Here is a 27,469-nt window from a genome sequence, read left to right on the forward strand (position 1 = left end):
GGGCGGGCGGGCGGGGAGCGGAGCGGGCGGCGCCGGGCACTAGGGCCGCGCCCAGCAGGGAGCGCGTGTGCGCGCCCGTGAGGCGGCGCGCGGGCAGGTAGGGGCGGGAGGAGCGCGCTCCGCCCGGCCTGGGATGGGCGGGGAAAAGGGGAGGTAGGCGGGGCCAAGCGGCGGGCGCTGGGTCGTGAGTGGGCAGGGCGGCTGTCAATCCCGGCGTCGCGCGACGGGCGGCCGCGGCTGTGGGAAAGGAGGGGAGGGTGTGGGGGAGGGGGGGGGAGGAGGAGAGGAAACAAAAACAATCGCCCGGGCGCCGCCATCTTGGGTCCGTTCTCCACGCCACACAAGTGAATGGGTAGATATGAAATTACCACAGGGGAGCAGCAACAGCAGCAGGGTACGGAGGGCTGTTCCGAGCTGCCAGCTGGACTCGGGAGACTCTAGAGACGGCTCCTGTCGCCGCTGCCGCCCCGAGAGAACCCCCGGGCTCGGCCTTTTCTCCTCGCCAACCCCTAAACTGCACTCCTGGAGGGACAAAGTTGGGCTCAGCCGCGCCGCCTCTGCCGCCCGGGAGACGAGAGAGTTGGGTTCCTCGGAGCCGGGAGTGAGCCGGGGGCAGAATTAGGGCCGAGGGTGCCCAGGGGATTCCCGCCCCCGCCGCTCTCCGGCCGGGGCTCGCCTGGTGCGCGGTGGGGGAGGCAGGAGGAGGCGGCCGCGCTCCGGCGGGCTCTGCCTGCCCGCCCCTGCTGCTGCTCGCCCCTTCCTCCTAAGAGGAGGAAAAAAAGAAAGAAAAGGCAAGAACTGGATCGAGCGGGGGGCGGGGGGGGGGGGCGGACTGTCTCGCTTCTGTGTTTGACCAGCGGGCGAGGAAGGAATCGCTGAGGAGTTGGAGAGGAGCATCCAGCAGGAGAGAGGCACCGAGCGGCTGCTGCGCGGGGGGAAGGAGCGGCCGCCGCGTCCCCCCCGCCCGCCTCCCTTCCCAGGAGCGCAGTTCTCCGAGCAGCACGGCGGCCGAGGAAGGATTCGCCACAAAGAATATATCACCCTCCTCCCCAGCGGCTGGATACTGCATTTTATATATATAATATATATTTTTTAATTTTTTTTTTTTCAGTCGCTCTTCTGTGTTTAATTACCAAATATAGCCTCTTGGCGGGGGAAGGGGATGGAAATCTCGTAGAAGAATTTGCAATTTTGCTGGGATTGGGGAGTGCTGGTGCTGCCGGGCCGGGGAGAAGGGGAGATGTGCGGCTCCGACGGGCGGCAGGACTAGAGATTTGCCACTTCTTCGGGAAGCCCGAAGGTTTGTTTGCTCTCGAACTCCCTTTTCCTCTCCGGGATTACGCTAAAACCCTCAGCATTATTAAAGAAAACCGAAGTGTTGCCCACGTGCAGCTGGTGGCTTGCCTTTTAAAGGTAGTTTTCATCAAAAAAAACCCTGACAAAACTTCCTCCCCTTCACCCAGAGGCTTTTGAGGTTTGAAACTGCAATGGAGCTGCTTTTCTTCCAAACACTACGTGTCGTATAAGGGGAGCCAGGACTAAAAACATCGTGTTTACAGATTTCGATCCGACTCCCTGACACTCAGCACCCACGAGTGATGCTTCACGGAGCCTGGTGTGGAAAGGCCAAGTTGGAGTGTGCTCGGAGACTTCGGCCTGTCCAGCGGCTCCATTGTTGACTTCTTTTTTTTTTTTTTCCAAACGTGGATTCGCAGCATACTTCTATGAATTGAATTTTGCCACCCTTTGTACAGAAGCCAAATGACACGTGTGTTTTGAAACACGGTTCCAAATATATCCATCCCTCAACCCAGATTCTCGCAAGAAAGAGCAGGAGGGAGATCGTCGGTGTCTACAGAAATTCGATTTTACTCTTTCATGAACATTTGTCTGCTGCAGAAATGTTGCTATAGATTGCTTTATAGTGGTTCAGCAAGAAGGGAGATTTTCCATCTTGCAGGACCCAGGAAACTGGATACTTAAAGTCACTTAAATGTTTTAACAGCATTGGAAAATGGGAGCTGCTACTAAGTTGGCGTTTGCTGTTTTTCTTATCTCTTGTTCTTCAGGTAAGTGAACGTTCTTGGTTTTGCCGCTTTTAACGTAAGGCTTTGAGGTCAGCCCTTGAAAGCTTGAGATAACTTTGTGGATTAGTGTGAATGAGGAGAAATCTTTATTTTTTCTCACATGACAAGTGTTTGGGGATGGAAGTGACTAAAGGCAGAAGCTGTTTCTGTCGTTATTCTTACAAATGCATATAACATGAGCACTTCAAACGCGTGCAGCGCTTGGATTTCAGATCAGTTGTGTGGAACAAATGTGGAGACATAACCACCTAGTGTCACATGCAGTCATCTGGCAATGCAGTTATTAGTGTTTTGGTGTGTGTGTGTGTGTGGGGCGGGGGTGTTTTTGTCTTTTTTTTTTTTTTTTTCTTGAATAAGATTGAATGGAAATGATCTTAACTTCAATTAGGTCTCTTGCTCTGGACCTTTCAGTGGCGAATGGCAATCTTCATTAATGCTTCATTAGTTTAGAATAGGTACTGTTCTGAAACCCTCACCTCGTCCTTTGATGATAGCAAGGGGTGTGTGCATGTATAGATGTATGCGCAGAATGAGCCTGGAAAGGCAGACTTTCAGTTTCCGAACAATATTTTGTAACGCTTTGTATTTTGCTACTCAATGCGTCGCTGCCTTGTAGTGCAAAAAAAAAGCTAGTACTTTTTGAAATAGAAGAAATTGAGTTTCAAATGCCAACTGAGTCCCGAGGAGGAGGAAAATGGTCATGTTACGCGAGCAACCAGTGGTTGGGGTAACAGTTGGTACATTTCCTGCTTGAAGCTCCAGCAGTTTCACCAAAAAGCCCTGTTATGATCCGTGTAATGGATCTAATATTTGTTTACATGGCAAGCCTGGCACTTTCTGCTTATGCTTTGAATGTGTATTTAGTCCTCTGTTGAGGTTTAAGTAGACTTTTCAGCGTTCTTGCACGGTGTGCTGGTCTGAAAGCTCGCAGGCAAGTGCCCAGCTTTTCATTGTAACCGGTGTGAGGGAGGGGTGAGATCCGTACAACAATGCCTTTTAAAACTCCAGGGTGATAATGTACAGGATTTTGCTGAACAGGACATTTTCTTGTGGTTAGTAAATGGATAGTCTAGTCTTATGTCTGTAGCGGTATTGATCAATTCCGTGTGCGCTAAATGTGCTGTGAAATGGCGAGCGCTGCCAGAAATAAACCAAAAAAAATCCTTTCTGTTTTAACCTGAGAAATAACAGAGCAGGTTAAGGACAGGCAGAAGGTTGGTCTGTTTTCTTTATTAGGCTATACAGTTTGTTCCTTTTTTGAAACAAACCACGATTTCTTCTGGCAGTTTTGTCTTGCAGTTTTTAAGTTACTCGAGCAACATTTCTCTTAATTCAGGAATATTTTCTGTAGGGAAGCGTTTCCTCCCCTCTCACAGTTTCTTGAAGACTCGGTGCCATCTGCTCTTCATGTCTGTCCCTGCCTTCCACATCCTTCTAAGATCCGTTTGCCTAGAGCCCAGAATAGTGATCTTGTTGACTTCGTGTATCCCACTTATTAAAAAGAACGCTTAGGCAACAAAAGCCATATTTTCTTTAACGTTTCTTATTCAAGTTGTTCTTGGTAAGGCAAAATGAATGTTTCTCTTGCCTGTGAAGGTGGAATTAATCTTTGCTAAATGAGCAGGAAGCTGGCTGCAATTCCGGCTGCTTCTTATGTTAATGACATTGTTTTGGTGGTTATTCCAGTATTACACATTAAGTGTTCTGGTATTTAACAATTATTAAACTATTTTCTACTCGCCTAAAATTTTAGAGTGTCTACAGTCCCGGTGTAGGTCCAAAATAAATAGATTTAGCAGCAAGCTTTTGGTTTTATGCTCAAAATTATAAGATTATGTAAGCTTTTAGCATGAAGTACAGGCATTCTGCTAAATTGTGTTTCTTCTGTGACTTTTTTTGGTTTGAAATCATACATGATCAATTGATTCTAATGTTATCGTCAGACCAAGTTGTTTCTTTTCCAGTCTTTAGTCTGAAAAAGTCTACCCAGGCTATATATTAAAGAATATTGCCATGGTTGAAGAAATGCTGGATTTCAGGTGTGCAGATGTCTGGTTTGTCTTTCTCTGGTCTGGAGCCTCCAGCTGCTCTTGAGTCTGTGTGTCGGAGAGGCAGGAGGTGTTGGTTTTCTGTATTTGTTAATTTATTTTTATATGCAACTACTTTCTGCAGTTGTTTTCACAGCCAATTAATACTGGTGTTCTTTAAATAGGTGAAAATATTGTGGGTTTTTTCTATGTGGTGGGTGTGGAAGTGGTCTTCAGGTTGAAGGCATTCTGTTTTAATAGCTATAAACTGCTGTAGGAGATCCTACAAATGTGCTCCAAATGGGTAGGAATTTCCAGTTAATCTAATAATCTTTGCTAAGGGAGTGAAAATATTTCTCATTTCTGACTAAGATATTTGAAAAAGAGCATCTGTGTTTTGTTATTAGGCTTTAAAATATTTGTGGATGCTTGGATAAAAGTGGGTGTAGGTTTGCACCCATTTGTACTAACTCGAGAATGAGATGAATGCATATTAACTAAACATGGAAACAGTGCCCAGGTCAAAGTTCTCCATGTGCCCTTTACTATACTTTTTATATAAACCCCTATGTATTTTTTGATATAATAAAGAACAGGAGATCCTGAAGTAATAAAATAGTTATGAACAATTCAGTGTGCTTCCTGTGCCTCTCCTGTAGGTGAGGGAAGATTGTAGGTGAGCTTAAAAAAGAAAAATAGTAAATAAATAGCTTGTTCATCAAAGAACACTTCTCCTTAGATATTATCTGTATTCTCCCTTCCCCCAAGGAAGTGTGTTTCTGTGTCATCTGTTTTTTGCGATTGCTGCGTGAGATTTGGTGACATTTCAGGAACAGAGAATATATACTTTCATAATTTTCTCTGATATTTCAGAACATATACACTATGCAGCTGAAAAATGTGGGAGATGTTGAAGTAGTGCATTATCTTTAACCAAAATATTCTGTTGGGGGTGCTATAGTTTTTAACACCTCATCGTTCCTTTTGTTACTCTTAAACTCTGTATTTCCCAAACCATCATCTCTCCTCAGCTACATGTTCTGTCTTTGGTACCTGAGTGGTCCCTCATCAAAGTAGTTTCACAGGTTTAAGTCTCTTACAGGGGACAAGACTCATATTTGTTAAAACTCACTTAAGCTCAGTTCACGCTAAAAATCACCTAAGCAAAACGAAGCACATCAGACAAGTCTTAGTGCTTTTTTTTTTTTCCCTAATTCTAGATCATTCTCAAGCCATTGAGAAGCTCTTGAGTAATTTTGCTAGAGGAAATGGCATGTGAAAGATACCTTTGTAGTTGAAATAGGTTTTCGCTGCATGGGAAATGTTTTATGCTTTGATTTTTAATTTATTCTTCTTGTGTCTCACACCAATTATTATTAGTGAGAATGATTTCCCCCCCCACCCCCCCAAAAAATATCTAGATAGAACAGTAAAGCTCAAGATACTGCTGTAGCTTCAGAAGCTGAAGGGTTAGGTGTTCAGGAGGAATTGAAGGGTGGGAGGTGAGACTTTTTTTTTCTTTAATTTTACTAGTGTAATGTTTGGTGTGTTTTGGTTGTTTGTTTGTTGGGGGTTTTTGGGGGGTTTTTTACTATCCTTTTATTTTTTAATTTGGTAGCACTTGAAAATCCTGCCAAAGGGTGAAATTGTCTCTGCTGGTATGTTCTCTGCAAGCTGTCCATGATTGTGGTTGAACTCTAATCTCTTTATTGCACAGGCAGAGCAATAAAACACTTAGGACTTGGTACTGCTTTTAAAGTAAAATTCTACTCAAGATTCCTTTTTTATAAGAGTGTACACTCTTTCTGTATAATGTGTTTTACCATTGGGCAATACCTCAGTGCTCTTGATGTTACTGTTGAGAGCAGGATTTGTAAACCTACTTTATACTGTTTTCAAGCATAGATACATTTAAATAACTGTAAATATTATATAGTTTACAAAGTTTCATGGCGCCAGCTTGATGTTATAACTTGGATTACAGATCAAAATTCTGTTACTAATTCTATGAAATCTGTTAATACTTAACAACAGTTACAAACCCTAAATCTTCTGGGTTATGAAAAATAGCTGTACTCGTGTTAGTGCAATATTAGAACATGTAAGCCTAGTTCTATTAGAACTCTGCTTGACAAATGTTCCCGGAGAGATGCTGCTGTCGTGGGTTTATTTGCATGTCTACCCTTCAGATACAAGTATTTTCTCATGGAAAAAGCTTAAATAAGTTTGTCTTCAAATTCTGGATGCTGTGTAAGTTGGGGGGTGGTCTGTGTGAGGGGAAAGCTGTTCTATGCTATATGGGGGTGCAAGAAGATATTTACTGCTAGTGTGAATAATAGTTATAAGCTGGTTTTAATGCAGACTATTTAAATGTCATTCCTTTTTTCTCTTTTTTCCCACCTTTCTGGAATTTGAGGGCAAAATTCCTTAGGTGGTGGTTTTGAACGATTTGCAAATGAGGATAGACAAATATTTTTTTCCTCTCTTTAACTATAAAGATTCGTTTTTGTCATAGCATTAATTTTAGATGGGGGGGGTGGAGGGGAATAACAGTAACTCCAGTGGTTTTTATGCTTACCAATTCTACCTAATTGTCCAACCTTTTGTACTTCTAGTTTTGACAAAGCCTGGCTTTCAACTCCCATAGCTTATTTCCCTTTGAAACTGGAATTCGGTTTGATTTCAAATCATCATAGTTATGAAGTTTATATGTATAGTGTCTAGTTCTCTTAAAAGGTGGTAGTAACACTTTGTTCATAGACAAATGTGGTGGACACGATATATAAAAGTAGTTTTTTGGAGACCTATATGATTTGCAGCCAAGGTATAGTAAGTCCTGTGTTCTTATCCTTGGGAAATCATCTGGAGAATAACCATTATAACATGGGCTGTAAAAAGATAGAGGTTGACAAGGAATCTGATTGTAGAAAAGATTTCTTGGTGAAGGGGAGATGCATTTCCACCACTTAATTAACAGAAGCAGATTAATGCAAATGTCTGCTTTAGCTGGGTGGTAGAATACATGGTCTGTTAGCTATCTGATGTCCCTGAAAATGAGAACTCTTTAAAAAGATCAAGAAAATTACGAATTTTACAGCCAAGTTCTCGTGTGATGAAATCTTAATGTGTTTTTGTTGCTTTGGTGCTTAACATTCAGCACATCTTATTTCCTGTTATTTCCATATGGAAATTGAAGTGTTGTTGGAAGCCGGTGACTTTATGTGGCATCTCTTTATCTTCTCTCCTCTACATTGTCTGGGTGGTGGTGGTTTTTATTTTTTAGAAGCAGTTTGTGACTACGGTGCCAAACAGCAGAGCATATTTAGGCTCAATCCCACAGAAAATGCATATTTACTGCCATATTGTTTACATTGCATATCTGTGTGGCTAAGACACCCAAACTTACATTAGATGCATCAAATACTTCAATTTTTGGTGGGAATAGAGCAAAGAAGGGTTTATCCACTGCAGCAATTATCACAAAGGCACCATTCCTTAATAGCTTCACAGTAAAGTAACCCTTGAAGAGAAAGGTCAACGTTCATGGATTTCTTCTGCATTTCCTAGTTAACGCTGCAACTGGAAGCAAGTAGTCTGGCTAGAAAAAAAAAATAGACAATTCGCTTCCTAACTGGAGGCATAAATCTTTGGTTATGTGGTTAGAGGAATTGAAAAACACTTGGAAATGAGGGAAGCATTTGTGGGAAGACTACCTGTTCCTGCAGCCAGGAGCAGCTGGAGGCAGGACTGGTATTGTTAGGATGGGATCTACTGAGGCTGGGTGTTGGGGGCATGAAGTGCTTCTCTGTACCCACCTCTAGTCAGGTGATGTCACAAAAAAATTAAGTAGTTCAGTGAAAAAATGTACCTTCTCATTTTGTCTTTCTTCTGTTCCGTGGTTCTCCCAAATTATTCCAATTTTCAGACTTGCAAGCAAAGAAGGGTGAGCAGGATGGCAGCCTCTACCTCTCTATCTTTGGAACTTGCTTTGTGATGGTCCTAATGAACAGAGCTGCTCTTGCTTTCTGGCAGAGACTTCATTATGGAGAAAATGAGCAAGTGACGTGGTTACAATTGTATTGATGCCAGCAAAGGTCCGAGTGACGGCTGTGAAACTTGAAGTCTTGATGACTTTACACGCTTGTGTATGTTGCTAACTCAATGTTTCATTGGTTTTTCGGAGGGTGAATTAAGTATTGCCGAATTCTAAAAATTTGCCTTGTAAAGGTTCTGGTATTCTTGTATCCCACTTATATATCTGGTTAAATTGGTGCGAGATAATGTTTCAATCGGGATGCAGAGTCAGTCCAAAGCTGGAATGAATTTCAGTGTTTTTCTTGAGTTATTCGCTGAGAAGGCTTGTTAGTAACTGTTTAAGTACATTGATTTGGCCTTCGTATGATGTTGAGTACCTTTAGCTGGCAAGAAGGCTGCATGTTGTTGAAGTAGTTCAAATGGTTAGATATCCCCTTTTGAGCTTCCTTATTTTGTTAAGGTATAATTTATATTTTTAGGGATTTAAATGAAGCTGTAATTAGGTGGTAATTCAATTCAAAATGCTGAAACCGGAACGTAATTAAAAGCAAATCCCTATATATTCTTAACTGTGATGGGCATGTAAAAAATGCCAAAATACTTTTTTTTTTCCCCCTCTCTTTTATAACTTATATGAGGGAAACATTGCCTATAGTGAATTGAACTGACTGGAATGCAAGATACTTGAAGAATCCACCTTTTAGAAATGCTAGATCTTGGCTAAAATGAAACCAAGAATATTTCTCGAATTCTTTTGTTTTCTGTACTTTGAGATAGTTATCAACTAAGCTGTTGATACTGTATTTTGCATTTAGAAACAGGTGTTGCTTTCTAATCTAGGTTTGTTGTGCACCTAAATGAGGTATTCTCATAGTTGGGAAGATTCCACTGTGTCTGTAAGGATGACAGCAAATGAGTGAAGTTTTACTGTTTTTACAGTTTACAGCTAATACCTGAAAGGTTGCTTAAGACATCCAATTTCATCTAAAGGTTTTGTTTTCAGCAAGTGTCTGTATTTATTTTTGTAACTAGGAATAAGAACTATACTGCTCTGAATTTTGTTGCTTTCCTATAGCTTTAACTCTTTGCGTCCTTCATTCCTAAATGAGATGCGTTCAACCTCTTCTCATTGCACCGGGAAAGAGCTTTTGTAGCTGAAGTTGCAGAGTTTCTTGTGGCAGATTGACCTTTTATATTGGATGGTACATCCATCTCTTTTAGAAATGGAGAAAGGAGAAAGTGGTTAAAATGATTTAGGATATTGTTTCTGTATTTTCTGAAAGATATCACAGTTTTTATGAGAGTAAGGCTGTGTGCAGTTTTTACTCTGGAAAAAATGAAAAGGAGTAAGGAAACTCAGTTTGAAAACTGTCCTACTTATAAAAAAACAAACAAGGAAAAAGAAAACCACAACCCAAACAATAAAATCCAAACAAACCAAAACAACAAACCAATGCGTGACCTGGTTTGGAGCCCGAAGAACATGGAACCAGGAGGAGGAGGAGGTCTATGGTCAAGTTCAATGTGGAATGGACGTGCTCGGTCTGTGACACACAGCGGAAGTGTGCAATCCCTGGACCCGCTGTGATCTGCAGTATAGGTACTTGCTTTGAAGAAGAAATGCCTGTTTCACTTGTAAAGATTAATTCTATTTTAGATGAGGATTGGAAGTTTTGATGCAGGAACAGTGCAGTTGGTGGTTACTGTAATCTTGCAGTCTATCTGTTTGGTGGGTTTCGTTTTGTATTCTTTTTTTTTTTTTTTTTTTTGTAATATCACTTCATAATTATGGCTCTCAATAGAAACAGTACTTTCCTCTTTGAAATTATTTTTTTAAAGCATAGAAGCGTAGATTGATATGGGTCATCAGGCCACCTTCTCCAGCATCATGCTCAAAGCAGGGTGTTATCCACCGGACCTCCAGGTTCTTTTTGGCAGATCTGCTACCTCATGTAACAGTCACCGCTTGTACCGATGTGGAGGATGCTCCGTCGATAGACTCAGGACCTCGCATTTGTCCTTGAATTCCATGAGGTTCTTCTTGGCCCACCCTTCTGGTCTGTTCAGGTCCTCCTGAGTGACAGCAGCTTCCTTTTAGTGACTTACAAACTTGTGATTTGGAGATTATTTTTAATATGTAGGTTGAAATTTAATCTGTTTTTTAAAGCTATTTTTAAATATAACCAATCATTTTATCAACTTGAAAAACTGTTTCCTTCTAGGAGTTTTGGGGAAGATCCACACAAACAGGGAAGTGGTTTAATTTTGTTGCTCAGTTATAGTGTGAAGTGTATGACACAAAATTAAACTTTGCAGTAAGTAACTGTTAATTTTAGAAATTTTTGGTAGTGTTTGTCAGTAGAGGGTACAGATAGTTCTCTTCAGCTCATAGCAATTACATGATAGAGTTTTCTTTAAATATTTCCATGTTTCAGCGTTGAAAAACATTTAGGCTGTGAAAGTTGCAAAAATTTTAAATTGAACATGCATTATTTCTCATCATTTATAAAGCTACTTTGAAAGTAGCATAGAGAAAGATCAGTGGTTAAATATTTTCATTTTAATCCTCTGATTTTTAGTTTTGGAAAGGCTCTGTTTTACAAGTTGTCTCTGGGCATAATTGTGTTTCATTAAATTTAACAAAAAAACCTGTCAAAGTTTGTCTTAAATGACTTTTTAAAATGTTATGCTTTAATGACATTTTGTTTAACTTCAGATGGTGGCACATACTGTGGGGGACAGACCCCAGCAAATTAAGCCTCATCTAACCGGGCCAGTTTAGAAAAATATGAATCAGTAGCGAGATCTTAATTTGTATGTGCCATGTATACACTAAGAGCAAGATTTGGAACCATGAATATTTTGTGAGAAGGTTATTTAAAACCACTGGATGGTTTTGCTCTCATTCCTGCCCCCAAATAAATTCCACCCTCCACAAGTGAAACAACAACCCCAAACTCGGTAGTGAGGAGTGACTTACCAACACTCTGGAAAACCCTCTACGGAAAGAAAAAGTACTTGACAGTTTGGTGAAAGTCTCCTGTTGCTGTTCACTTGAAAAAAATATTGAATCACATCCTGTTGGGTCAGAGGCTTTCAGCGAAGCCAAGACTGCTCAGGTCCTGCTTTTTATTACAGCAGAAAGGGAGTGGATCCCTCACGAAAAATCTTGATACTCCAGAGTGCAGCTGTAGTTTTTCTGGTGGCTTAAACATTCTAATGGATGGCAAATAAAGCAAAATTCATTTTACTTGGCTTTTGTCTCCTCTAAATGAGGGAGCTGTGCTTTTGACAAGTTGAACTTAAATCCCCGTTTTGTTTCCCCAAATAATGTATAATTATTTCTGTAATGTATAACTTTGTAATTTTTACTTTTTTTTTTCAATAAGGTAGTTGGAATGATTCAGAAAATACAGTTGAATGCGGTTTGAACCTGTGGTGACAGGTGCTCTGTGCCTTTGAGAACACCTACACAGAGGCTGTACAGGAGATAATTTGCAAAAAAACCCACCAGTAATCCAGCTCTTCAAATTAGGAAGAACTATGATTTGTGGAGAATCATCTATGGCGTAACCTAAGGAGAGCTATCTTCTAATGACCCATCATGAGGATTCAACTATAAAACGAATGCAGTTTTTGTTATTTGGCTGTTGGTTTGTTGCTTTGGGGGGGGGTGTTTGGGTTTTTGTTTGGTTTTTCTTTTGTTTGTTTGTTGGTGGTTTTGGTTGGTTGTGTTTTGTGGTTTTGTTGTTTGGTTTTTTTTTTTTTAATCTTGAGTCTAAAGAGTGGTGAGAATATGTACCGAAGTGATGATGGTATCAATCTTACTCTAACTATGTATGAGAATAGAAATGGAATCATTTGGATTTTATGTAATTAATGCTGAATAAATTTTAGAATTTGGTGAAACACCTTACAATTTCAGGAGGAGAATGATGCCTGATAGAGTGGGGTGAAACTTTTGTTGCTGGTTGAAGATTTTCTAGAACCTTGCTTTGCCAAAGTATTGCTTCTGAATTTAGTAATTCTCTCACCATTAATATAAATATTTTGGTGTTGGAAGCTCCTTCATTTAAAGTGAAGATGAGGCATGGTATCTGTGTAGAAAACCTGTGGCATTTTTTTACTTCAGCACAATCACCTTGGTCAAAGTATTAAGTTGCTTTCAACAAATAATGTATAGCACATGGACTCAGGCAGTTAATTGTACCAGCTGAGTGCTAGCAAACTTGTTCCCATTTCTTCAGATGTGAGAGTAAATGTGGGTTTGAATTTGGTTTTGGTCAACTTTCAGGATATTTGCATGCTGACAAGGCATGTTCTGAAGGAGCTTCAGTTAACCATCTGAACTCTTCTCCCCACTTTCTTCCTTCTAGTCATAGCCAGTCTAACATTTTTAAGATAAGCACGTGCTAGTTCGAGAAATCCATTATTCAAGGAGGGACTGACATGTTCACTGACCAGTAGGTCATAGACTTTGATAGGAAGTCTTGGAACATTACTAATAAACTGCAAAATCCTTCTTGCAGATGACAAGCAAGTTGAATGTCTAGCGTGTGTCAGATTTTGCTTGGTCGATGGTATAATTAGACAGGATGTTTCAGGAGAAAAAGATATTTTGAAACAGATTCAGTAATGAAGTTTTAGAAGTAAACCAACAAAGTGCATCCTTTTTTTGCTGTTCATGCGGCAGTTCAGCCAGCTCCATAAAACAGCCAGTTAGCTTTTACTTGTCCAAAAGGGTTATTTCAGTGGCATCTCTTGTCAAAGGTGACAGCCACTGTCTCTTAATGTAGCCATTTTGGGCATCTCGTCCTTCTTTAATCAAAACCAGGGGGGTTTCCTTCTATTGAGAAGTCCCTGGTGTTCTCCACATGGTAGACGGTTATGTGTAGTAACAAGTTGAGTCTTTCCCTTCCCCAGGCATCTTTGAAGTGTCATTACTTAAAACTTCCATTGTATGGCACTTCTAGATTGAATTTCCAGCTTTAAGCCAGCTTCTCTATTTGTCATATTGTGAAGACGACTTTACAAATTATACATAATGAAAAATATTACATTGTAGAGTCCTTTCAGCATTGGTGTCTTGTAGTACTGTCAGCTTTGATTTATGTAGGGTATTTAAGAAAAGCTGACTGGAGAACTGGGGGACTGACGGTTCCTCTTCTGTATCCTCTTTGTCATCCACATACCCACTTTATGGTGAAGTTAAACTTCACCGTTGGTTCAGCCCTTGTCGCTGTCTGACATTGTGCTGGCCTGATTCAATTTGCTAAACCAGCAAAAGTGACTTGGAAAAAACAGCAAGTATCCTTGTGCAAGCAGCATCAGCTGAGGATGAGAGCTGGGTGAAAAGGTGATAGGAGCAAGGAAAGAGATGGATAGAATAAGGGCTGGCAGTTAGTCTGCATGAATTGACCTGGGAATTGAATCATCAAGGGAAAATGACATATCGGAGTTGGTGAATAGAGCTGTTCTCTATACATATTGGGTAAGAAAGGAAAAATGACAAATATAATTAGCATTTTTAATAACTTCCATCTTTAAAAAGAACATGCTTCTCTTTTTCGGAGTGGTTCTAAGGATCTCAGTGCATGCCTGCTATCACAGGATTTTTTTGTTTTGTTTTCCCTTGCTTTTTAAATATCTTTATGTCACATTATTCTCTGGGAACCCCAGATGAAACATTTCCAGGCAGAATGGCAGGCCACTGCCTGTTGCAGCATTGCTCTAGACGGCACCTTTGCTCATCCTCCATTTCACTGCTACAAAGCTACATTTTTTTTTCAATGGATGTATGAGGCTTGTGTTTGAGAGAGCAGGAATCTAGCAGTGAAAAATTTTCTTCGTCATTCACTTCAGCATTGCCCTCTTCCATTGCGCTTGTGGAGATTTCACAGGTAGCAGAAGGCAAGTTCGCATACTTAGAGCAGGTCACAAACTGGTGGAGCTGGAACCTGCATCTGTGGAATCCAATTCAAAGGAATAGGTGATAGAATTCACTCCCAGGTTCCCTGGTAACAGTGAGGTAGAACTACATAGCAAGTTCAGGCTGGTACAATAGGCTGTAAAATCCAATTATATCCCATGTTTAAGAAAACAATTTGGAAAGATTATTTGCAGCATAATCTTAGTAGTGTCTAGTTTACGGTACTCAAATTTTAACCACAGTTTGTCCTAGAAACTTATTCTGAGCAGGTAGGCATAAAACTTTATGGCATAAAACTCTGGAGAAATTCAGATACAAGCAGAGATAAGACAGTGCTCAAAGCTCTAGAAATGATGGGGGAAGAATGTAGGAGAGATTCTTAAAATAATGAACCTCATTTGATAATGACCAAATGTACTGAATTCAAAACACTGAACACAGCATCAATAATCGCATTTACAGAAAATAGCTGATCCAGTGACTTTTTTTTTTTAAAAAAAAACAAAATAAACTTATCAGCTAAACGGCCACACAGCAATTATGTCCAGGATCCTTGTCTCTCCAGTCTGAGAGGACTCAATCTTGTGAGCATCTGCCAGTTGCCAGGCAGCATGTAAGAACCAGGCTCCTTGTCAGGAGCTGGTTGTGTTGTTACCATTACAAATATTGCGTCTCTAAGCCAGATGAACAAGCTGGTGGAACCAAGGGGGTCAGGAGTACAGAACAATTATAAACAGTCATTGAATTGACAAAAGCCATAAAGCAGGGAGATTTGCATGTTTCCTGAAAGAAAAGGTGTGGTTGTGACAGGTCAGGATGAGATTGTGGAACATAGAGTTCAGCTGCTAACCAGGTCTTGGGGCACCTACCTCAAGCCTTGTGTTACACTCGAGTTTGCAGGAAGCCTCAGGCTTTGTTCAGATACGTTGCTTTTAACATACCCTGAAGCTCTACATGAGGACTTCTGTATTAAAATCCAAGCATGGGCAGCAGAAGTGGGAGAGTATTTTCCAGCAGAGGTATTCTGAAATTCTGAATAAAACATGACTGGAAGCCCAGATGAGTTTCAGAAGCATGGAGGAATCTCACCTTGGCTGTTAGGTGAACCCCATCATTCTGTTTCTTCCCAGCTGTGGTCTTCTCCAGCGCAGCCCCAAACCTGCCTCTATTTTAGGGAAGAAGCTCTTCCAAGGCCCAGGCTGCTGTTTCCAATTAACCATGATGTTGAAGTTGCTTTCTACTTAGACAAAGCAGAACTTGTAAACCCTTTCTTCCCTGAGGTGGTGGCTTCTGCTGAGGGCATCTAGGTTAACACAACAACTTAGTGCCCCCAGAAAGCAGAGGCCTAACTCTACATTGTTTTTCTTTTCTGTCCACCTTCCCTCTAGCAAGGCTGTTCATTCTTCTCCTGGGAGAGTAATATTCCTTTCTTACTGACATTTGCCAGCACACCTTTCTATTCAACTCAGCAACATCTCCACTCCACCCCCTAGTCCCCAAAAAATGTTTGTCTGTTGCTGGAATAGTTTGCTGGAATTTTAGGAACTTTAGTGTCTTATGGAGAAGTCTGGTAATTTCTGGAGAAAGGACAAGATAATGGCACTGGAAGCAGAGAGACAGACAGATAAGGTGTTAGTGAGAACTCTGATAAGGTGTTAGTGAGAACTCTGGCTCTCTTTGTATCCTTTTCCAAGCAGAATCAGAACATTACACACAGAAAGTGCTTTATATCTTTTTGTTAGACTAGTCTTCGGCCTGCTTGGCACATTGGAACAGCTTATTAGTGCAAAAAGGAGGCAGAGCCCTGGTGGGATTGATGTGGCTGCCACGGAGCGGCTGAGGCAAATGGAAGTGAATGGCTGTAAAATTCCCTGGTCAGATGATCTGCAGCCCATTGTGGATGCTCTGAGGCTGACAAGGTAATTGAAGCCCGAGCCTCCACTTCCGAACTGCTGAGCTTTTACGCAGAAAGCTTTTATGTGGAATTTCCAGTAGCCGCCTCTACTGGAGAGTGAAGTCTTCTCTAGTACGTGCATTTCTTCAAAAAAAAATACTGATAATCTAAGTGGATGGCCTCAAGCCTGGGAAGGATGGGTTGAATGGAGGCATCAAGTCTGGAAATTTAACTTCTGTGGGTAGGAACTTGTGTTCATGTGCTGGGTTGCCTACTGATTTGCTTAGGGCAACTCTCTGTGGCCGGGAGTCCCATGGCCTTCCCGCTGACTGTACAGGGAACCTGGGTTCATGGTGTTACCAACTTTGGTATCTCTGCATAAATAATACCATACTCAAATAAACAATATAAGAGAAGAAACAAAGGCAGTTTGAATGTTACATCCACCTTAACTCTAGAACATTCCTGTTAAGTGTATTCAAGATGAAGGTAGGTGTTGTTATCTTGTTGTTCGAGTTGGTTTTCAAGGAAGATTTTTGTTATAAGGAAGGTAGGTCAGAAAATCAAGGATTCCCTGTGTTCTCTCTAAAATGCCAGCCTTGCTACTCGTGATAGGATAGAATAAACCACTCCTAAGTGTGCTACAGGGAAAGGTTGAGTCACTGTTACTCTTTGGCCACTGATTCACCACATATCTGTTGGTTGTATTGACTGCATGTAGGTAATCATTGTCCTGGGAAGAAGGGAAGAACAACAACAGCAACAACAAATACAAACAAAAGTAAAAAGCAACACATTTTTCTTCTTATTTGAAAAGGCCATGTTCCTCTTGATTTACAGCTTTTTATGTACGTGTTTAAGTAGTCATTGACTATTGCAGAAGAAACGCGTTGAACAGGCAAGATAGGAGAATTCTTCCATAACTTTTTTTGCAATTGTGAAGCTTTTGTGTTCTAGACTGCCAGGAGAATTTATTGCTGAGTGAATTCCTCGCTTGGGACAAGAGAAACACCTGTTTCTGCCTGAGCAGAAGCACTCCTCCATCAAAGACAACATCTGGCAGTAGAAGCCCTTAAACTTCTGTTCATGACTTCCCTTTCTGTCTAAGATACTCCAAATACAACTTTGGAAGTTCTCTTGAGAAAATAAGTATTGGTGTAATGGACATTGCTGGCTATCTTAAGAAATTACAGCACTAGAAATACATCATCATTCTGTCTATTACCTTATACGTGAAGAGGCTTTATTTTACTATTAAAGAAATTAGTTCTTTTGGATGCTGAATTTTTCTTTAAATAACTAGGAATAGAAAGTTAAATATGAGTGCATATTTACCTTAATCTAAACTAAATGTGAACAACTTGAAATATGCTTAGTTGTTTTCTATTCTCTTAGAAGTGTACTAAGAATTCCAAGCATCAGACTGGAGGATTCAGCTTTTAAGCATCGTTCTCTTCTAAATTAGGTTAGGAATTTGAAGTTAATACCCTAGATATATGTACTTAGCAGTAATTTCTCTGTCCCAATCCACGCCAATGTTCTACCTCTGGCTGATAACTACAGAATTGCACTTAAGGATGCTTTTGGGGCTGAGTACCTTGATAACTTGTCTTTTCTTCCTGTTGAGCCTGCTGGCCATCTGCTTCACATCAGATCCACTGAAGTGATTAATGAAGGTACTTTAAACAGAAAAAGTACATTTACTAATAATGGGTAATTGAACTGTAGAACTCACTGTTTCAGAACACATGGAAATAAAAAATGATCTCACAGATGAACAAACTCAGGGAGGATAGTTTGTTCAGAGGTGCTTAAACTTGGGCTGGATAGAACTTCCAGATCAAATCATTCCTGATTGCTGAATACTCCTGTGAAAAGCCTTTATTTAAACCTACAGTTAATGTTTCCTGATGCTTTTGAAACATTTTCTTCAAAAGGATATTTCTGATGAAAATCAGGCAAACCTGCTGTTTTTTCCTGCATGTGTTCTTACGCTGGGCTGGCACCTTAATACTGGAAGATAACTGCTGTTTGAACACATTCGTTTTCTCATCTCTTCCAAACAGGAGAAAAGTTCTAGCCTCAGTGTTTGCACTTTGGAGTTTCTGTACGTGTATGTCTTTGAAAGTGCAACATTAGAGAGGTTGTTCTTTGCACTCAAGATTCCCTTTGGCTTCCCACTGATCCTGTGTAACTGCTGAGTCCTGCTGACAAGGGAGCGGATCCTTCCCCTCCTCAGGACGGGTTTGCAGTGCCTGCCTGTTGCTGGTCCCAGCATTTCTGCAGCAGGACAGAGGGAGTTGAATCAGCAGTTTTAATCTTGTGCAAAGTTCACTTTGCTTCCACTTACCATCTGGTTTTGAAAAGTTAATTTGTAGCTCATGATTCTGTAGTTGCTTCATTTTGCATCATCCTGAAAGTATTCTTTAGGGCATGAAAGGGGTCGGAGGGTTGAAGTCAGGCGGGTTCTCAACAGTTTAGTCTGTGGTGGTAGGTTGGTAGGAAGTTCTGGGGGTTAATCTGCCCCTATGAGTTTGTATTATCAATCCTAGGTGAGTTTAATGTCTGAATTCTCTTCAGACTCAGTGTGCTTGCATCATACAGTGTCAGCATATTCGGTATCAATGTGCTACTTGCTTATTCTGGGTGACTTTAGTCATAGTGGCAATGAAGACATTGCAAATCATATAGGCTAATTCAAAGTAAGTATCCTGGCTTCTTGTAAAGTTGCTTTGATGTGTTGAATCTTCATCGTTAATGCTGCTTGAGCAAAAGAGATCAAAACTAGTTTATGTATAATAATATAGTCTCTGACTTGTACTCCTGATTCAAGTATAGTTATCTTTTCCTTGGTCCTAAGAGTCGTGCATTTTAGAACTTTTGGTTAAAAATTCTGGTTTTCTGCTTACCACACCTAGAGCATGGATGATCCAGAAAGATTCTTCATCCTTCGTGCTGTGCGCGTCTTTTGGGTGGATATTCAAAAAGTTCTCTTGCCAGCTTTGTCAAAGCCCTAGTTGACACAGGGTAGGCTAGTCTTGTTTTCCAAAATGCTGTGAAACCAGAAACTCAGAATAATTACTTAATTATTACTTCACCCATGGTGCAGTCCACGAAGAGGTATTTCTTTGCCTCTTACCTGCCTCCACGTGCAGTGGGTGGAATGCTGTTTCTAGGGAGTCCTGTAAGAAACTGGCATTATTTTAAGTGGCTGTGTAACTGCCGCCATGGCTTAAGGTGTAGACTGGAAAGTTCTGGTGAACTGTTTCTCAGAGAATGACGTTAAAAGGCAGAATTATAACAGAAAATTTTTTTTTTTTTGAATCTTTAGTGGAGCGTAACTGAAAAATTGTCATTTTCCTCTCTTACTGAAATTCTACTGATTTCTTAGGATTGTTGTTGAAGACATCTTAGCAGATAAATGCTGGCAAGTGCTCTCAGAAATAAACTAATGGTGTGTACCTGCGGTCTTTGTCCTCTAACCTTCCATAGGCAGCAGAGGTTGGTACCGTTGCCTCTGGGCAGGGCAGGTATGTAGGGAAAACATATTTAAGGAGCCCTGCTTGAGACTTCTGTTAACATGGAACTTAAAGTTTTAATAATCAGATTTAAGACTGTTACTTTGTCGGAGTGTGGAGAGGCTTTTTAGTGTAGAAACAACACTCTTGTTCTGGCTTTCACGGTGTTCTTGAATAAGAAGAATAAGGTCAAAATCACCTCCTAAAGTGCCTTCAGGATTTCAGGTCAATAGATGTCATTTTCTTAATTATTGTCTAAATTTAGAAGACAAATTAACTTCTAGTAGTGAGTGCAGTACCTTCACCTGAAAGCTTTTGTTTGTGTTGTTTTTTTCTATCAGGTACATCTGTGATTCAGCCATGGTCTTCTGGATTTCTTTTTTTCCAGTCACAGCTTGATGAAGAGTGTCAAAACCTGAGCTGTCTTTATATAGCCACAGTGTTATTTCTTCTAGGCTATACGGTTAATTCCTTATTCCACAAAAAAAAAGCAGACCAAAAAAAAAAAAAAAAGGAAGTTTATATAACTGCAGTATGATAGAAACTAAATTTTATTTGCTAGGTACAGAACAAAAGTAGTCTGTCTAGCTTTAGTTATTCTGTCAAATTCACCTAATCAAAATTAAACACAGTAAAAACTTCTGCAGCCAAAACTGATCTCATGTTTTTGAAGATAAATAGCCAAGCTCTGAGAAAGCCTCTGCATGATCTTTCGGTACTTTAAAATTTCCTTCTCTACCTAAATACTTAAATATATATTTTTAAACTTATAATACTGTGGTGGACTATATCAGATAAGCAATTCGAACAATTGGCCAGAAAATAGACTTCCTTAGTGTGGCACTATGAGGTAGCCCAGTTAAATAAAAAACTTAACACTGTGCTTTATATTATTGTGTACTCATTGCCTATGGCAGCCTGATCTGCTTTAGTGTGGTGCAACCCTGGCAGCTCTGCAGGACTCTCCTGCTAACTCTTGTCTCCTCTTCTTGAGGAAGCAATGAACTTAAACCACAGTATTTTAGGTTATTTCTCAGAGCACTCTTGTGTTCTACAGCTGTACGAGTCTCAAAAAGTGTGCAGAATATCCCCTTGTTAAACTGCATTTTTTTAGGAGGTTAAAGTTAGCATTAAAAAAAAAATCTGTTGTCAGGTGGCCTAAAGATAGATAATTCTTCAAATAGATGGTAGGCAAATGAACTACAGCACTACAGAAATACTGCAGAGCTTTAGAATGCTACTGATGCTGGTGCAAGAAGAATAAAACGCAGGTGCTTGCCGTGTTCACTTTAATGAGGTGTTGATCGCCCTAGTGCGAGATAATGTTACTGTGGCATTGGTGGGATTATTGCTGAAAAATGCCTGGTTTGAAGCTTCAACTTTAAAAGTGAAGTCAACAAATTGGGAAGGATTCAGAAAAACACTCTTCGAGAATTATCTTTTTGTCTACGAATCTTGTGTTATTGAGGGGATGAAGGTGAGATTACATACAGTGTCCATTTTTTAACTGAGATATTTAACACTGAGATTTTGAATAAGACTCATAAATTTTGAGTTTGCTGCTACATTTCATTAGGATTTCTGGTGGGATGTGGGGTTGTTTAAGACGTCGTGGGCTTGATGCAGAAGTTACTGGTTGCGGTTCTTTGCTCCTAGGGACTTAAAATGTGAATTTTCACAGCTGTTGCCTCAGGTTTATACTATAATGGATTTTCGTTTTTGTGGGCATGTCTCTCCCAGACTCTTGTTGATGGGTAGATCATATGTGAGAACTTTGGCAGAAGGGAAAACTTTAATGCAAGACACTTTCAATAAAAGAAATTTAATGACTGATAGCAATTATACAAAATCATAAATAAGAAAGAACCAGAAGGTAAGCAGAATAAACAAATGTACACAAGGAATAGATTATTTTTGCATTAAAGGATATGTATTAAATCACATAAATATATGTATATGTGCACCACCTCTCAAATTTTTAATTCCCCTTAACAATGTAGGAGCAAGATCATTTATTTTATAGGAAGAAAATTAAAAGGAGGCTGATTATTTATGTTCTCAAGTCATTTCCCAAAGCTAGTTTAAGAGAACCGTGTACAGAAAATAAATATCTTACACTTTATTGTTGCCTGCCGAGTTATAGTCTTAAATGCAGAAAAACGAATCAGAACTTAATTCAGTATTTAGAGAATTTTATACCAACAGTGCAAAAATAATTCTTTTGCTGTTCAGTAGGTTTCCTTAGCAATACTTTCTTCTCTCCTGTATGTCCCCAAGTCCTTTATCCAGGGAACTGTGCAAGTGTATTTAAAATTACATTAGCTTATTTCAAAGTCAATAGCTTTGTAATCAGTGATAAATATCTAATTTAAAGATAATTAAAAAAATGCTTGTCATATATAAGCATATGATTTTAAGTAAAAGTTGTTTCTGCTTGCTTGGGAGGTGATAAGGTTGTGGACTAAATGTGATTAATGTTCTTTGCAGATGTTGCTTTATATGCTTAGGCTTTCAGAAGCAAAGCAGTCTAGACTGTCTGTCTGCATTCTCCTACAGCTTTGATCTTGATTAAAACTGGTTGTATTACATTTATCATCTTCCTTTTTTGAATGCCAGAAAGTATCTTAACTAGTTTTTTGTATGTAATATGCTTATATATAAAGATACGGTACCCAAAGAAGTTACAAAGTAAAACTTACACATTCCGATATGTTCAGCAAGTAGCAAAAATCGGTATTTTGTATCTTGAAAGCCTTGAAACTATCATTTGAGTTCAGATACAGCAAATATTATTCAAAATGTTAGTGAAATCCATAGGGAGTGAAGCAGGTTAACATTTTTAAGTGGTTTTTTTCCCTCCCGTTGGATACACATCTAAAGATAGGTGGTAACTTCTTTGATCTTCGTGCTGCAGTCATCTGTATTTCTGTCGGCTCTGATATTAGTGAGCTGTTAATATGTGTTTCGTTCTACCTTACCAAGATTTTTGTTCCTGACCACCACCCTCCCAGCTCAGGGCGATTGAACTGGACTGCTTCAAGCTGTGAAAAAGGGTCAAACGCAACGGGAAAGTAGAATAAAAGAGAATAAAATTTCACAGGGAGTGGAATGTGCCCAGTATATGGCAGAGCAAAAGATACGAACGCTGTGAGTTTCTCAGATCTTTGCCTTGGTATTAAATCTTTTGCTGCTTTGAGAGATGGTCAGTTCCTTGCTTATGTGCACCTATTACAACTAGAATGATTCTTGAAGATTTAGAATAACCAGGTTTTCTATTTGTTTGCTTATTTATCAGTTGAAGATTGTGCAGGACTAATTTGAGAACTTGCTGTATTTTATGGGGAAGTTTTAAGTGATGGAAATACTTTTAATACTAGCAAACTATATGATGGTCAGTCAGTAAAACATTTTGGTTAATTCCATTAAATATTAAAGTAGATAAGGTTGCTTTTCTGTTATAACTTTTGTTGTTGCCGCCACTGAGTCCTTTATGTAAGTCTGGGTAGAGCTGTTTATGAAATGTTTGTAGTTTCTAGACCACAGTGGTGTCTTAAATCCAAGTTTGGGAACATGGCTCCATGTACTTATCAGCTATTCAAAACAGATGGAGAAGTAACTATATAAGAAGTTAAATAATACTTAGCTGTCATAGAACACTTGTGAGTCTATTATGGGAGGCAGTGAGTTGCACATTGCTCTGTACTTTGCCATTACCTATTTTTTTTTCTGATCCTTAGCTATACAGTGATAAAATTGTTTTGGTTTTGTTGTGTCTTGGCAAATATGTATGTGGTTTTGTTTTTTAATTCTGTAACAAAACTTAATATTTTTATATTAGACCATGGTTATCACTATGGAGATCTGTAATCTTGCCTAATTGTTGACATAGCAATCAAGGGAAAATTAAGTAAAATATTTGCATACAAGTCTCACACAGCAAATCTGGATTCTCCCTGTTTTAAAAGCATTATCCAGTACATGGAATCACAGAATGGTCTGGGTCAAAGGGCCCTTCCCAGGTCCCCCAGCACCCCCCTGCCATGAGCAGGGACATCTGCACCAGCTCAGGTTGCTCAGAGCCCCGTCCAGCCTGGCCTGGGATGTCTCCAGGGATGGGGCATCCACCACCTCTCTGGCCAACCTGGGCCAGGCTCTCACCACCCTCATGGGGAAGAATTTCTTCCTTCTATCTAATACAAATCTCCTTTTTTTCAGTTTAAAGCCATCACCCCTTGTCCTGTCACTCCGTACCCTTGTAACAAGTCCCTCTCCAAGTTTCCTGTAGGTCCCTTTCGGTACTGGAGGCTGCTCTAAGGTCTCCCCAGAGCCTTCTCTTCTCCAGCTGAACACCCCCAACTCTCCGCCTGTCCTCCCAGCAGAGCTGCTCCAGCCTCTGAGCATCTTCACGGCCTCCTCTGGACTCGCTCCAACAGGTCCATGTCCCTCTTATGCTTAGTCCCCAGAGCTGGATATAGTTCTCCGGGTGGGGTCTTAAAATTCTGGAGCCGAGGGGCTGAATCCCTCCCTGGACCTGCTGGTCGCGCTGCTGGTGATGCAGGCCAGGATGCGGTTGGCTTTCTGGGCTGTGAGCGCGCATTGCTGGGTCATATCGAGCTTCTCATCAACCAACAGCCCCAAGTCCTTCTCTTCAGGGCTGCTCTCAGTCCATTCTCCACCCAGCCTCGTATTTGTACTTGGGATTGCCCCGACCCACGTGCAGGACCGTGCACTCGGCCTTGTTGAACTTGAGGAGGTTCTCGGGCGCCCACCTCTCCAATCTGTCACAGCCCCTCTGGGTGGGATCCCTCCCGCTCGCCTTTCAACTGCACCGCACGTAACCGAAGTACTGGCCGAACCAGAGCTGCCCTTCTAAATGGAGATGCTTTTGTAGTTGGGAACTGTGTAAAGCTCTCACGTAGATCTGGGCTTCCTGAGAGTAAGCTCTTAATAAAAATTCTGGTAAAGTATCTTAATACTTTCAGTTAGCATATTGGAAAGTTAACGCTAAAAATTTTACACAACATTTTGTAACAAATGGGTTTCTAAGGCTTTCTTGCAAAGTTAAATGAAGCAAAACTGGCTTAATTGAACACTTCGAAGCATTTTTTTTTCATTGATTTGCACGCAATTAACTTCTTTAAATAGTTTAGAGTTATTGTACTATGTCAGATGCAGGCTATACAATCAGAGTATGTAGTACCAAAATTCAGCTTGTTCATGTGTTATCAAACATGTGACTTGCTAAAGACAAAGAATCCAGTTAGAGTAGGTTTTTAGTGTGGGTTTGAATACTTTTCATAACAAACATACAGTGAAGCACAGTCTTGTTGAATTGAGTTTTACCATGTGCCTGGTTGTTAAATGAGAATTTAATTTGATATATTAATTATTAAATGTTTAGGTGTTTAAAGCCTTTAAAACATGCCTTCAGTATCTTCATACTTAGAGATAATTCCATCAATAGTCTTGAGTTTCTAGAAGGTATTTTGTACCTTTTTTTTTTTTTTTTTTTTTTTTTTAACAAGTGAGACATTATGGATGGACATCAAGTTTTTGTCACTCATACCTAACCACAAATATTTTGGTCTTTTTTTCCTTAATTGAATCTTTTCGGAATTACTTGATGTTGGTAGATGATATTTATAATCTTCCGAATATTTTTATTTGTGCGTTTCAGGGAATAGGGAGATGATCTAGAGATTACTAGAACTGAACTGGTATTCACTCTAATAAGGGAAAAAACAGGTAATTCCATACTGTTCTTCTAAATTTTCCGATGGATAGGTTAAGTTATAGCAATTCAGAAGCATTTTTCTCGTCAAAGAATAACAACAATCTTCATCCACTTCACAATTTCTTTTGAGAAGACTTTCTGGAGAGATTAATATTTCTTTTGCCACTTTATCAGGGCTGAACTTCAGAAGCTTGTGCATAGTTACCTTTTTGTACACAGGACACTGTTGTATTTATTTGGAGTTAGCTCATGTATCATTGAGTTGTGGTATTTTCAAGTATCTGTTTGCCTTGCTTCACACTAACATCAAACAGCCTCAGAAAAGGCTTTTTTTTTCCTTAACAAAAATACTGAACATGAAAACGTAAACTATTTTTAAGTGGTTGTAGGCAGGTAAAATAAATAAAAGCCACTCTCTTGGATTACTTTTGCATTGATTTGATTCTCACATTGGATGAGTGCTGATTTATTTACGGCAGCTGTTGCAGCAGCCACTGCATTTAACTGCTCTAATGACAATAAATGTGGTGGTTGTCCAATATGTAGCATGTTCTTAAAAGTCACTCCTACAGAGTTATGCTTTAGGACACTGGTAAGAGTTTTACAAATGTACTTTTACATTTCTCTCTTTTGCAGTCAGTTATTCTTCAAGCTCTGACAAGAAGTATAAGAGTGAGTTAAGTTTTAGTATGTAGTACCCTGACTTTAATAACCTTTGGTTTTGAAATACTTCCTTTTTGGATTTGTTCTTCATTTGTCAATCTTACTTTTCTGGATACAATTAGTAATAATTTTTTATATATATAAAACCACAGAAAGACCAGTGGATAGCAAAATGTGCTTCATGAGAATCCATGAAGATTTTTTAAAATGGAGCAGAAGAATTGTCTAATATTGAGGTACGTTAGGAAATTGCTTTGTTCCATTGCTTTTTTCATCTTCTTGTGAATCTTAAATCGCTGATGAAATTCTGCCAGCTCTCACTTCCTCAGGAAAAGCTCACTTTGTAGTATCTTTAGAGTATGGAAAGGTAGTGATGGAGGTTAAAAGTAAGAAGAGTATTTAAATTAGGAGCATTACGTGTGGTGAAAATGTTTACTTAATGAAGACACCATAAGACAGCTGGACTCTGGATTTCCCTGATCTTCTCTAGAACTAGGTGCTTGAAACAAAAAATATATTTGTTCTCTTCCATCCCTCAGTTGGTGCCCAGATGGTCTTTGTTGAGGATGAGGATTATGGTTGCCAGAGCTGAGCTGCAGCTGAGCGACTGTGGTTGGAGCTTGAGATGAAGAGTTGACTTAAGAGCTTGAAAGTGAGGATGGTATGTGCTTCTCATACCAACAGTGTTCTTGTCCATAAAAACATGGGCTGATTCAAGCTGTGTGAATGGGATTTTTAATATAATCTTCAGATTACATTCTGATACAGCAAGCAAAATAAGGCGGCCTGAGAGAGGACAAACAGAAAGTTCATTGCCAGTGATAGGCAGTTCAGCTAGAGGTAAAGAGGCAGTTTTGCTGGACTTTTCGCTATAATCAGTGCTGATTTCAGAACATAAAGACACAAATTTAAGAATTCTTTCAATGTAGGAAGGGTTTGGAATTTTATATACATAGGACTGGACAGTAGAAGTGGAATTAAACATGCAGCAAAGTTTGAGGTTATGCAGATATTTTTGCTTTAGGAAGGAGGGTTCAGCAGTTAAAAACATATTAGCATTTTTATGATGATAGGTATTTACTCAGATGTGTAATGCTGCAGTCTGACATTTGAGTTTAGTGGCTAAGGAAGGAATTACTCGTTTCTGCCAGTTCAGCTGTTTGGGAGGCCGTACAGCAGAATCTGCTTTTTTGATTGCACTGCTGCTTAAAAATGTATTTCAAACTGTGGTCTTGCATGGTAACAGATACCATGAGCACCTAATGTGATTTGGCTGCAATGCATCCGATCCTAAAATGCTCCTGAAGGAGTATTTCCTAGCAAATCAAAACAGTATTGATACCGGACAAGTCTTTGGATGTCTTGAGAACTGAATGTAGTTCTAGCCAACCTGCATAAGAAAGATGAACTTGGAAAGGCCTGCCATTGTGATGAGGTGGTAAAATGGAAAGGAGAATGCAAATGAGAATAGAAAAAAAGCCCCTGGATCACTGTCTGTGTGGAATCAAGACTGAAGCTAAACTCAATGATTCTCCATAAATATGTTGGAGAGTTAAATAAGGGAGGGCTAAAGAAGGATTTC

The 27,469-nt window shown here is 39.9% G+C and overlaps 1 protein-coding gene across 1 annotated transcript in view; it reads left to right on the forward strand.

Annotated features, from left to right (window-relative positions):
- Positions 1-297: 297 nt before the first annotated feature.
- The window catches only part of ACVR2A (activin A receptor type 2A), a 64,507-nt gene continuing 37,335 nt past the window's right edge, over positions 298-27,469 (forward strand). The window contains exon 1 of the mRNA XM_065637941.1: positions 298-2,069. Within this exon, the coding sequence (XP_065494013.1) occupies positions 2,015-2,069 (55 nt within the window). The 5' untranslated portion in view covers positions 298-2,014. The remainder of the gene's footprint in view (positions 2,070-27,469) is intronic.

This window comes from Caloenas nicobarica, chromosome 6, assembly GCF_036013445.1.
Source record: "Caloenas nicobarica isolate bCalNic1 chromosome 6, bCalNic1.hap1, whole genome shotgun sequence".
Taxonomy (NCBI): domain Eukaryota; kingdom Metazoa; phylum Chordata; class Aves; order Columbiformes; family Columbidae; genus Caloenas; species Caloenas nicobarica.